General features: G+C 40.3%; 1 protein-coding gene across 6 annotated transcripts in view; it reads right to left on the bottom strand.

The window, feature by feature from the left end:
- The window catches only part of LOC102289969 (solute carrier family 41 member 3), a 39,310-nt gene that overhangs the window by 9,967 nt on the left and 16,717 nt on the right, over window positions 1–12,626 (bottom strand). For all 6 annotated transcript variants that reach the window (XM_005944065.3, XM_005944067.2, XM_005944064.2 and 3 more), the window contains 6 exons: window positions 11,794–11,901; window positions 7,549–7,620; window positions 7,088–7,232; window positions 5,681–5,827; window positions 3,714–3,858; window positions 2,114–2,193 (listed from right to left, as the gene is read on the bottom strand). In XM_005944065.3, the coding sequence (XP_005944127.1) occupies window positions 2,114–2,193; window positions 3,714–3,858; window positions 5,681–5,827; window positions 7,088–7,232; window positions 7,549–7,620; window positions 11,794–11,901 (697 nt within the window). The remainder of the gene's footprint in view (window positions 1–2,113; window positions 2,194–3,713; window positions 3,859–5,680; window positions 5,828–7,087; window positions 7,233–7,548; window positions 7,621–11,793; window positions 11,902–12,626) is intronic.

The raw sequence follows: 12,626 nt of genomic DNA, 5'->3' as shown, positions 1-12,626 counted from the left end.
TAGCTGATGACCTAGCATGCTAGTAGGGCTGTTCGATATAACGATATATATCGGGTGACGATATAAAAACGTCTATCGTTTCATTTTACGCTATCGTTTGTTTCGTGGTGTCGCAAAATAAACTGTTTACGGTAATATTTTTTCATCGTTTTGATGGTCACTGTAGTGGCTATATTCATTTCTTAAAGTTCTCTTTTTCTCTTATATTTAATATAACCACACTACGGACAGACAAGCGCCTGTTTTTATGCGTTGTGGTTAGCAACAACAACGGTAACACCATCGCGTGTCCACTTGTTTATGTTTCACGTAAACCTTTCACAATAAAGCTCAAGATCCTGTTGAGACTTTTCAAAATAAACTGAATCACGTGAAAGAGCAGATTATTTACGGATGAGAAGTAAAAAAGAGCCGCCAGGTGCTAAAAAATAAACCTTAGACTCAAACGTTAGAACAGGCTTTTCCCCGCAGCCCCTGTGTAATAAATACTCACAAAGAAAACGGCGGCTGTTACAACTTATGTCTAAAATTGTATAGTTTCATGCATCTGTTAAAACACTCTATTCCAGCTACATGACGCGCAGCTGGAAACACTTCCCGCAAGTCGAGCTGCCCGAGATTCACAGAATTTACAGAAATCACATTTTTGTGATTTATATCGTTATCGGACGATAGATGTCTTATATTGGGATATGAGATTTTGTTCATATTGCATAGCCCTACATGCTAAGCCCTTTTCCAAATATAAAAAAAAAGCTAGAGTCAAGAAACCAAACTTCAAACTTTAAAACAGTCGTCCACAAACCAGTAGTTGATGTCATGCTGGCTAGGTCCATCTTTTATCTGCAGTCTATAATTTAGAACCATATCCCTGTTTGGCTGCTTCGCTTTCAATAGTTGGTTAAATAGGTGAGAAACTAGATTTATTCTTCACTCTTTTCCATTTTTAAAATCACAAAATATTGCATTTTAGGTACAAGTGATTATATTTTGGTAAAAGAAGAACTCTGATTAAGCAAAATACAACATAGAAATTGAGTTTCCAAAAGACGCATGAAAGCAGTTTGATGCCCTTACATCATGGCTCTGGTGCATAAGGAAAAAGTTGGTTCTTCTCAAATGTTCCAGTGGTTTTAAGGCTTCATTTACAGGACATTTTGGCAGTTCTTCAGGTTTTAGCCCATTAACTTCAAATCATGTGTACTTTAACATTAGGGCTGAACATTTTCCGAAGCATCACATATGATTTTAGACTGGTTTCCCGCTAGCAGCTGGTTTCAGTTCATTTCACAATGGCAATTAACATCCACTTGGAAAAAAAAGGCTCAAGTACTTGAGGAGAGGTCATCATGCATGGTAATTTAGACTGTTCTGAATGCCCCCAATTGGTATTACATAATATGTTCTTAGTGCTTTGGCGGTGAATATAAACAGAATTGTTGCCAAATTCAAAATTTTACTTCAGCAAAGTTCTTGTCCTGCTTCCTGTGTTTAGACAAGATTTTAATATTATGAGAAATATGGCTTCAGTTTTCAAATTAAATAGGATTATGTAGAAAAACACTGAACACTGATATCCAGCCAGTCTGGATGGGTCATCCACCGACCACATTTATATTTTTCTTCCGTGTTTACAGCTTTTTAATGTCAGGCGTCAGAGCTGTTAAACACACAAAATAGTAGCGTTTCCAGTTTTCTTGAAAGGAAATCAATAAAGAAAAATCCTTTGATCAAGTCAAAGTATTTGGATGGGGATTTTAGATGCACTCAAATCCTGGTAAAATGAAATATTTCAGCCGTGCCCCGAGAGGTGGACTGTGTTGTTAAATCTGTGCTTACTGTGGTGCTCATGCACAACAAACCCGAACATGAGCAGCTATCACTATTTCTAAATCAAATGAGAGTTTGACATTAAATTTTAAGCTCATTTGATTTAACTGCAGCACTTTTTCAAATTTTATTACTATACCCATGTGACACAGATCTCAACTTCCTACAACTTTGAGCTGGCTGACACACAGAAACTCACTGTCATCAACTACCGCACAGGCATTTGTACAGACATGTTCAAGTAATTACATGTGGCACCATTTCTTTTTAGAGACCTGCTTACCATTAATGACAGGAGTGAAGATAGCCATACCCTCGAAGTTGGGATCACTCACTGTCTTGTCCAGTATAAGGCCTCCAAAGCTGGACAGCACAAACACAAAGGCAATCACAACACAGCAATACAACCTATGTACTCATATGCTGTACATACAGCGTGATGCATAATTTCTTAGTTTTGGTCCATATTTGTCACACTTACAGATTTCACATCATCAAACCAATGTTATTAGACCAACGTAACCCCAGTCAACACAGATGCTGTTTTTAAATGAAAAGCTCTCCAAACCCACCTGCCCTACAGACAAAAGTAACAGCCACTAATTCTAATAAGCATCTGTGCCACCATTGGCGGTGAGAACTACAATGAAGCATTTGTGATAACTGGCAGTGACTCGTTCCCATCGTTGTGGAGGAATTTTGGCTCTCTCTTCTTTTGCTTTTAGGATTTGTGTCACTAGACCACTCCAAAACCTTCATTTTGTCCTTTTAAGCCATTCCAAAGTGGAGTTGCTGGTGTGTTTTAGATCATTGTCCTGCTGTATAATTTGAGTGCCCTTGAGCTTCAGGGCACAAACTGATGGCCAGACATTCTTCTTCGGGATTTTCTGGTAGAGAGCAGAATTCATGGTTCCATCATGGGATTGCTTTGCTGCTTCAGTCATCCGAATCCTGAAGCAGCAAAGCAATCCCAGACCGTCACACTACACTTGGTATACCGTTCTTTTTAATTAAATGCTTTGTTAGTTTTATGCCAATCGTAACGGGACTCAAACTTTCCAAAAAGTATATTTTTCCAAAAGTCTCAGCGATCATCAAGATGGTTTATGGCAAATGTGAGATGAGCCTTTGTGCTCATGTTTGTCAGCAGTGGTTTTCTCCCTGGAACTTTTTTTCAAGCGTCTTTTTTATTGTTGAGTCATGAATTCTGACCTAAACTGAGACCAGCGGTTCTTTAATTATTGTTCCGGGTTATTTTGTGATCTCCGTGATGAGACGTTGATCTATTGCACTAGCTTTGGTAGGTCAGCCACTCCTGTGAAAGTTCACCACTGGTCCAAGTGTCCTCCATTTGTGGACAATGGCTCTCACAGTCACCTTCATTCTGTCAAAGTCCCAAAGTCTTAGAAATGGCTTTGTAACCCTTTCCAGACTGCCACTGGATATATGTCATTGATTTTGTTGCTCAGCTGTTTCTTTAGATCAGGACAAGATGTGTTGCTTGTTGAGGTCTTGCAGCTTCTTCACTCCACTTCTGGGAAGATTGGCAGTTAAGTGATGGACATCAAATTGCTGTGGAAATGACCTTATAGTATTTCCCAGATTGATGGGCAGCAACAATAGCTCCTCTCAGATGATTGTTAATGTCTTTCCACTTTGACACATGAATGATCCAGATCTCTATAAAGTTGCTCACACTTTATAGGGCTAAGCAGCAGCCTGTTAATTCTTATAGGAGAAGTAAGAGTAGACTTCATACGTCATAAAAAATACTTTTTAATAGGCCTGTATATGTGCAAGAGCCATAAACACACAAAAAACAAATCTATTCACATATAAAGTGCTGTTTATTATTATTCTAGATTAAGTGTTTGAGTGTCTACCTGCTAATGGACATGGCCACTATTACGGGCTGCCATCCTGAACGGAGAACCTCTCTGATCTGAGGGCTTTGTCGGGCCACCAACACCCAGACCGGGATGAGACAGAGAAAGACCAGACACACCATAGGTGACAGGTACCATATGTCTAAAAAAAGAGAGACAGAGAGACAAAGACATTATACTGAAGGTCTCCAAAGAAAGAAAGAAAAAAAAGGAGACAAATCCAGTCAGTTATGGGCATGTCTGCATGGGTATGAAAAATGTTATTCAACACAACATTAAAGGCTTTACAGTTTTATCCTACATATACAGTAAGTCTGTGATGTAAATGATACTGGCATTTTATTCCCCCTGTACACATACATGACAATCCTCTCAATTTTTCCGGGAGAATCCCGAATTTCAATGCTCCTCCCGAAAATCTCCTTGAGCGACCACTCTCTCGAATTTCTCCTGATTTTCCACCCGGACAACAGAATTGAAAAACCATATCCCAGAATTCATAGCGCGGCCCAGCCAATTCCAGTTTCCAACAATGGCGGCAGCTACTTAGAGTAATAAGAGTAATATTTAAAACTTTCTGGGTCACAATATAAACTTTTAGCATATTTCCAGGCGAGAATGTAGCTGTGTAAACTTTAAATATCTGAACCGATGAGAACAGCGAACTCCCAGCACATCGTTTTCAAGCCCCCGCGGTCTTTCGCTACTCAGGTTAAACATGATATATAACTCACTTAGATAACCTAAAAATTTTATTGTTTGACTTATTTCAGTGTTTTTATTTGTTCCTGAGTAAATCGGTTTGGCTGAGATTAAAGTTATTAGATTAGAATAGATTAAATAAAACTTTATTAAACCCTTGGAAGGGTTTTCACACATATGTACATTTACATCACATATGCCAAATAACTAGATGCAGAGGAACACATCTATAATCACCCTTTTTTTGTGTATCAAAATGTCTCAGGGTGTCATTTTGATACACAGTGCACACACACTACAGTGTGTGTTGTGTATACACAGTGCATTCTCACAGTGTGTGTGGAAAAATCTGCCTTTTGCTGCCATCTTCTGGCAGAAAAAAGTCAGTTAAATCTTTCCTTCCAAATTTCAAGGGCATCAAAATACCCTGTATCACTTGTTTTTCACTTGTCACTGGCAGCCACCAGTGCTACCCCTCAGCCTCCCAGCCGAGGGCATCTATGGTATAAATTTGAAAACCTAGGCGATTTCCTTCTTCAGTTATTACACTCACAAGACTATCAGAAAAACTGACCTCTGACCTTGTCCAAGATTTCACCTCATCTAAGATTTTTAGTAGCAGCACCAATGGGATGAATTTAAAAAGCCTGTGTTGCCTCGTTTGAAGCACCGTGCTACGCAGCTCCGGGGCCACAACCGTTATCTCAAACAATAAACTGTGTTAAGGCCGTGGCTTGTAACACAACACCCATTTACTTTCTGAGATATGTCATTTATTAACAAAAAAAGAAAAAAAAAGAAAACATGCAACCAAAACAGATCAAGCACAAAGGCTGGGTCATGAAGGAGAACAAGTGGGTAGAGCTAAGGAGGCGAACAGCCACAAACCAAATTCACAGATCACCAGAGGGCGACACCTAGGACATCACATCCAAACAAACACACACAGACATTAACAATAGCAGTGCTAGTGATCTGTAATATTAGAAACTACTTATAATAAAATTTTATTATTATTATTTAATTTTTTTGTAAATTCTGGATGCTGATCTGGACATACTCCAAAGGTCAATTCTAAGCTGTGTGAAAAATGAAATTTTTAATCCAGCCATAGGTTTGTGAATATAAGGAAAAATAGAACTGAACTAATCATGTGACCTCTTACGCACAGTTAAAAGTAAAAAAAAAAGCCAGGAACTTTAGTGAAACCCAGTGAGCTTGAGATCATATAGTTGCTACTGACATCTCGGCTTTTTCCTCACCTTTATACTCATAGAGCGCGCTGCTGACCCCAGCCAGCAGGGACAGGGTGATCAAATCCCCCAGACTCGCAGCAATGGGAGTGGCCACATTGTCAGGGTTGATTCCCACTTTCCTCGAGCCGATGATCACTCCAATCATCACCAGGCCTGCACAACAGAGTGTGAAGGGACAGAAACACAAAAGACGTGAGACGCTTACACTTTCAATCAACATACGGGGAAAACACAACTGTAGAAAGAAAGAGCCAATTCAGCTTCTTTCATCATGTTTGTGAGACAACAGAATGCTGACGGAAGCTTTTAGCTGGAATTTGTTCGTTTTTCTATATCAACAAAGACAACTGTCAACACGCCAACCTGTCTCACAGAGTGATAGCTGGCCTGGAAAGAGAAAAGAAAAACAAAAGGGTATGAGTAAAAAAACGAATTACAGAGAAACTGAAATGACAGTGTAGAGAGAGACAGTGACGAGGTTTCCCCTGCAGAGCAGAAAATGAAACAAGGACAGTTTTGTTCCTTCACGCATCAGTCCTGCTTAACACCAGAACACTTAAGGTGAGCATGAATTATGGATTATTCGGGGAGTGCATGCTGAGACGGGTAATATAAGGACAGGCGCACAGATGAAAGCTGTTTGATTGAAATTTGTTTCACAACAATGAGAAGCCACCCTAAAACACTGTCAGAATAATAACATTAGCTTGTATAACTGTCAAACTGTTACGTATTGTTTGTTATAGTTACAACGAATCACATTCACACCTAGCAGCTTAAATTAAGACCTTAAAAACGGTAGCATCTGCATGGGTGTGTGTCGTTCTGTCTGTCAACATGACAGCTTGAAAAGTTTTTTGTGAATTCTGAGAAAACCTTGTGGGAGTGTGGAGTGGGGTCATGTTAACAACCTATTAAATCCACCGAGGTCTTCAAAGTCAACTTTATTTATTGGTTGAAAATTGGCAAAAAGCCTTATAACACAGAAACTATGATTATTACACGTGTGGTGTATATTGCCCACATATAGAAAGTCCTGTATAAAGATTAAAATATCATGACACATTTGACCTCTGACCTCAAGTTCAACAGATTGATCTGAAGGTCAAAGTGATAATAAAGTTATATAGAGCTATTTAGAACTATGTATCTTATATCCAATCAGAAAGTTCCTCTGTCAGGAGGTACTGATGGTGCCTTTTTTATGTGTCTAGTTTGACTATCATAACATCATGAAGAATGTGAGTACAGCTGGTACTCTGGAGTGAATGCTTCATCTGGTTCTTCTATAGTTACAGCTTCCGATTTGACCCCTGACCCCTAAACGAAACTGTATGCTTGGGTGACTATATGCTAGAATAACTGACTGTTATTCGAATTTCCAAATAAAGAACATCCCCGCAGCTTACTTACCTAAAGACAGAGCAGCTACAAAGGCGGTGGTGATACTGCTGGCACACAGGACAGCTGCTTGTTCCAGTTCAATGCCTCCTCTGGAAATCGCCCCTAAACAAATTGCTGCCACTGCGGCGAGGAATCCTACCACTGTGGCCTGGACCTGCCGAAACAGGACAGAGCACAGCAGCGTCAGGCCCCGGCTACAGTAGGATAGTGAATTTAACATTCAGAACAGTGACGGACAGATGTAGGAAGCAGCAATTTTTATGAGTGAATATTTTTTGGCACATTTTTCTCCGAAAAATGGCTTCAGGAATCGTTTAGCCTAAAAAACTGAAGTGGAGTGAGTTTGTACGTAAACACAATGCAGAGAGCAAACTGAAGACAGGAGTCCTGAACTGCTGAACAGTGACAGTCCAGCCCATTATTTACTCTTTTCATATTTTGGGTGTAAATTTCTCCCCGGCATACCTTACCTGAATAAGTGCCAGATTGCTGCACACCATGGTCCATTGTTTATCAGGGTCATCCATTTGGCCTGTGTTAGCCTGCAAACATGGAGTCATGATTCATATGTTGAGGCAAAGGCTCTCACTCAAATAACACAGGTCTGAAAGAAGAAAGTTTTTTGTTAAGACAGATAAATGGGTCTTTGTTAGTCTTTATTTATATATATATATATTTATATATACACACACACACACACACACACACATATACATATATACACACACACATATACATATACATATATATATATATATATACACATATATATATAGCCTGTTCTAACGTTTGGGTTTGTGGTTTATTGTTAGCACCTGACAACTTTTTGCTTCTTATTCATAAACTCTCTCCATACTCTTTCACATGATACTTGCGTTGATGGCAGAAGAGGCTTGTAGTTTTTGGTGACTGGCAGAGACCAATTTGCGGCATAATTTCATAGGCAATGAAAAATATCTTGCAGTAAACAGTGTGTTTTGCAACAGCATGACATAAATGATAGAGTATAATATGAAAAGGTAGATGTTTTAATATCCAATGTATCCATCGTAGCCCTATTGGTAAGTGTGTGTTTCTAAAGCAGGGGTGTCCAACTCCAGGCCTCAAGGGCCGCTGTCCTGCAGGTTTTCATTTTATTTCATTTCATTTATTTATTTATTTCACACTTGGTAAAACAGATCAAACAAACCAACCACGCTTTCTATCAACAAAGCACTACAACCATGTGTGAAAAGGAGCAGGAAGAAGAAAATATTCTTATTAAACCCTGCCAGGCCTCATTACCAGGCCTCTCGTGAACTTCAAGACATGTTGAGGAGGTAATTTAGCCATTTAAATCAGCTGTGTTGGGTCAAAGACACATCTAAAACCTGCAGGACACCGGCTGTTGAGGCCTGGAGTTGGACACCCCAGTTCTAAAGCCTCTCCACCAGAGGCCTGGGAGTTTGAGGGTCCTGTGCAGTGTCTCGTTGTTCCTAGGACTGCACTATTCTAGACAGAAACCTCTGAGTTGTGCAAAGAATCTGATGGAAGCACTCTTCCAGTTTGGGGGGTTACAGCTCCTAATGCTCCTATTACCACTGGGACCACTTTCGACTTTACCCTCTACGTCTGCCCCAGTAACTCCTTCAGCCCCTCTACTCCTCTATTGTTGCTGTGTGCTGGGATTGCCACATCTATCACAACTGCCGTCTTCTGCTGCTTGTCAAGCATCACTATATCCATCTCGTTCGCCAGGAGCTGCTGGTCCATCCAGAACTCAAAAGTCCAACATGACCTTACTCATATTGTTCTCAACCACTTTTGGTGGTGTCTCCCATCAGGAGTTGGGGACTTTTATTTCATTTATGGTACAATTATTTCTGTACACTGTCCCAATCACTACACTACAATTGGCTACAACCTTCTATTGTGTGTTGGATGTCTCTGGGTCCACATTGCACAATCTGGAACTTGGGTCCAGCTGTGTGTGTGACTCCTGCCTCAATGGATCTGGTCCTTAGGACTTGTTCTGTGCTGTCCTTTAAGATAGCCTTTTCTAGCCATTGATAGGACTTTTTAATGTTAGCCATGGTGCATCCTAGGCAGGGTCATTCATGATGGTTCCTCCTCCTTTACCTCACCAACTTCTGTCTTTAGCTGCTTGAAGCTTTCTTTTAGCAGCTCATCTAACATGTTCTGGATTATGGCTCTGACTCTCTCTCTCATCGTTGTTCGTAAAGCCTTAGGGCGCTGGACTTTGGGTGGAAACATCTATAAGTTATAAGGATTCTTTGTTTGGATTTGGCATCTACTTCCTCCTGTGGCTAGCTCATTAGTGTGACTGCTGATTAAGCATTCACAGTACTGAGATCCGAATCTTTCTTTAAACACAATTCAACACCATTACCACACGCACACACACACACACAGCAGATATTCTGCAAATATTCTAGTTTTTCATTTGCGGTTCTTCAGTTGAGACATTTAAAATTAGTCTTTTTTTTTTCAAGGGATTTAAAGAATATGAGCTTTCAATATCCATTCAGATTTTTTCAACCTCTTTTTCTAATGTACATTTAAAAGCTATTCAGCTACTTTCCAACCTTGAAACTTCTTCTGTGTGAACAGCTTTCAGCAGTTCTGCACTTTGGCTTTCGGGTGAATGATTATGTGTATTTCCGCTCATTCAACAGTTTTTTCACCAAAGATTCAGCAATCATAAAAATTCACCTCAAATCACTCAACTGTCAGCATTCACACTGCACTAACATTTCTATGCTTCACTTTATTAGTACCATTTGCTGGCACAGAAGTCTCACAGAAGTTTAGGGGAGAAGCTACATGGTTCCAAAGGCACCATTCACAACATATTTTGATAATAAATGTTCTGCTCATCTTCTGAAGCTTACACCACTACCTAAATCTCAGAAATGCTCATTTATTATGATACTGAGGTGAATCATATACAGTGGCTTGCAAAAGTATTCGGCCCCCTTGAACTTTCCCACATTTTGTCACATTACAGCCACAAACATGAATCAATTTTATTGGAATTCCACGTGAAAGACCAACACAAAGTGGTGTACACGTGAGAAGTGGAACGAAAATCATACATGATTCCAAACATTTTTTACAAATAAATAACTGCAAAGTGGGGTGTGCGTAATTATTCAGCCCCCTGAGTCAATACTTTGTAGAACCACCTTTTGCTGCAATTACAGCTGCCAGTCTTTTAGGGTTTGTCTCTACCAGCTTTGCACATCTAGAGACTGAAATCCTTGCCCATTCTTCTTTGCAAAACAGCTCCAGCTCAGTCAGATTAGATGGACAGCGTTTGTGAACAGCAGTTGTCAGATCTTGCCACAGATTCTCGATTGGATTTAGACACCAGACAGGTCAGGGATAAAGTTATTGAGAAATTTAAAGCAGGCTTAGGCTACAAGATTTCCCAAGCCTTGAACATCCCACGGAGCACATCAGAAATGGAAGGAGTATGGCACAACTGTAAACCTACCAAGACAAGGCCGTCCACCTAAACTCACAGGCCGAACAAGGAGAGCGCTGATCAGAAATGCAGCCAAGAGGCCCATGGTGACTCTGGACGAGCTGCAGAGATCTACAGCTCAGGTGGGGGAATCTGTCCATAGGACAACTATTAGTCGTGCACTGCACAAAGTTGGCCTTTATGGAAGAGTGGCAAGAAGAAAGCCATTGTTAACAGAAAACCATAAGAAGTCCCGTTTGCAGTTTGCCACAAGCCATGTGGGGGACACAGCAAACATGTGGAAGAAGGTGCTCTGGTCAGATGAGACCAAAATGGAACTTTTTGGCCAAAATGCAAAACGCTATGTGTGGCAGAAAACTAACACTGCACATCACTCTGAACACACCATCCCCACTGTCAAATATGGTGGTGGCAGCATCATGCTCTGGGGGTGCTTCTCTTCAGCAGGGACAGGGAAGCTGGTCAGAGTTGATGGGAAGATGGATGGAGCCAAATACAGGGCAATCTTGGAAGAAAACCTCTTGGAGTCTGCAAAAGACTTGAGACTGGGGCGGAGGTTCACCTTCCAGCAGGACAACGACCCTAAACATAAAGCCAGGGCAACAATGGAATGGTTTAAAACAAAACATATCCATGTGTTAGAATGGCCCAGTCAAAGTCCAGATCTAAATCCAATCGAGAATCTGTGGCAAGATCTGAAAACTGCTGTTCACAAACGCTGTCCATCTAATCTGACTGAGCTGGAGCTGTTTTGCAAAGAAGAATGGGCAAGGATTTCAGTCTCTAGATGTGCAAAGCTGGTAGAGACAGACCCTAAAAGACTGGCAGCTGTAATTGCAGCAAAAGGTGGTTCTACAAAGTATTGACTCAGGGGGCTGAATAATTACGCACACCCTACTTTGCAGTTATTTATTTGTAAAAAATATTCGGAATCATGTATGATTTTCATTCCACTTCTCATGTGTACACCACTTTGTGTTGGCCTTTCACGTGGAATTCCAATAAAATTGATTCATGTTTGTGGGTGTAATGTGACAAAATGTGGGAAAGTTCAAGGGGGCCGAATACTTTTGCAAGCCACTGTAGATGTTATAGAGGCATTGTATTTCTGAGGAGCTACTCTGAGCTAGAGGATGAGGGGATTATGAGGTTAAATGTTCAATTCGATTTATGCTCATACCACAGATAACATAAGATAATTTATAACATAACCCTTAGACTTTCTTACAGCGGTAGAGAGGCGCGCAGCCAAGGTCATCTCCAGGTTTCCTTTGAGTCCAACCAGAGCTGGAACCAGGATGAAAACTTCTGTGATCACCTTAAACACCTCCCAGTGCTGGAACACACACATTGTGTAATGAGATACTGAATAAACAATTACAGAGCAGTGCAAAAAATACAAAACCAAAGCAAACATTCCTACTAATTATGCCTGACATATTCCTATTATAAAAACAACTGCACCTGATTAAACTTCTTTATGGAATTACGAAAGACAATCAGATATTCTAGACTAACCCAGTAGCCTACTTTCTGTTTCCACTCCTTTGAGCATTCGCCGCCACGCCTTACCGTGCAGCTTAACTGGGTTTAGAACACGTGCAGTTCACAGAGTCCGCCTCATGATGGTTTAGATCTTTAAATAAATGCGATTATACAAGAACACAGCTACAAAGAGCAGAATGATGTGAAGATGTGACAGCCACGTAGGGAGGGAAGGAAGGAAGAGTGGAGGGGACTGACAAAGTAGGTCAGTAAAAGTTTGATAAGACGTTTTGTTAAATAGGTGACGTAGTCAATTATAAAATATAATATAACAGGAACTAGACAAAATACATTATTTATTGCTAGCATGTTTAAAAAAACAGCTTGTTCTCAGTGAAGACTATTGTTTTATAGCAAATACATCCTTGTGTGAACTTCAAAAGATTAATTTCTGCAACAAATATAGCTCCCGTCAGAGGAGAGAAATAACCTATGCAGGTGTACAACCACCTACATGAGCTTCTTAACTAGCTGACTCAGCTGATCCTGGATGGCATGTTGAAGAAAACAGAGAAG

Source organism: Haplochromis burtoni, unplaced genomic scaffold (assembly GCF_018398535.1).
Source record: "Haplochromis burtoni strain Fernald_Lab_line unplaced genomic scaffold, NCSU_Asbu1 Contig_390, whole genome shotgun sequence".
Lineage (NCBI taxonomy): Eukaryota > Metazoa > Chordata > Actinopteri > Cichliformes > Cichlidae > Haplochromis > Haplochromis burtoni.
Note: the sequence above shows the minus strand (reverse complement) of the source record. Positions and strands in the feature narration are given on the sequence as shown.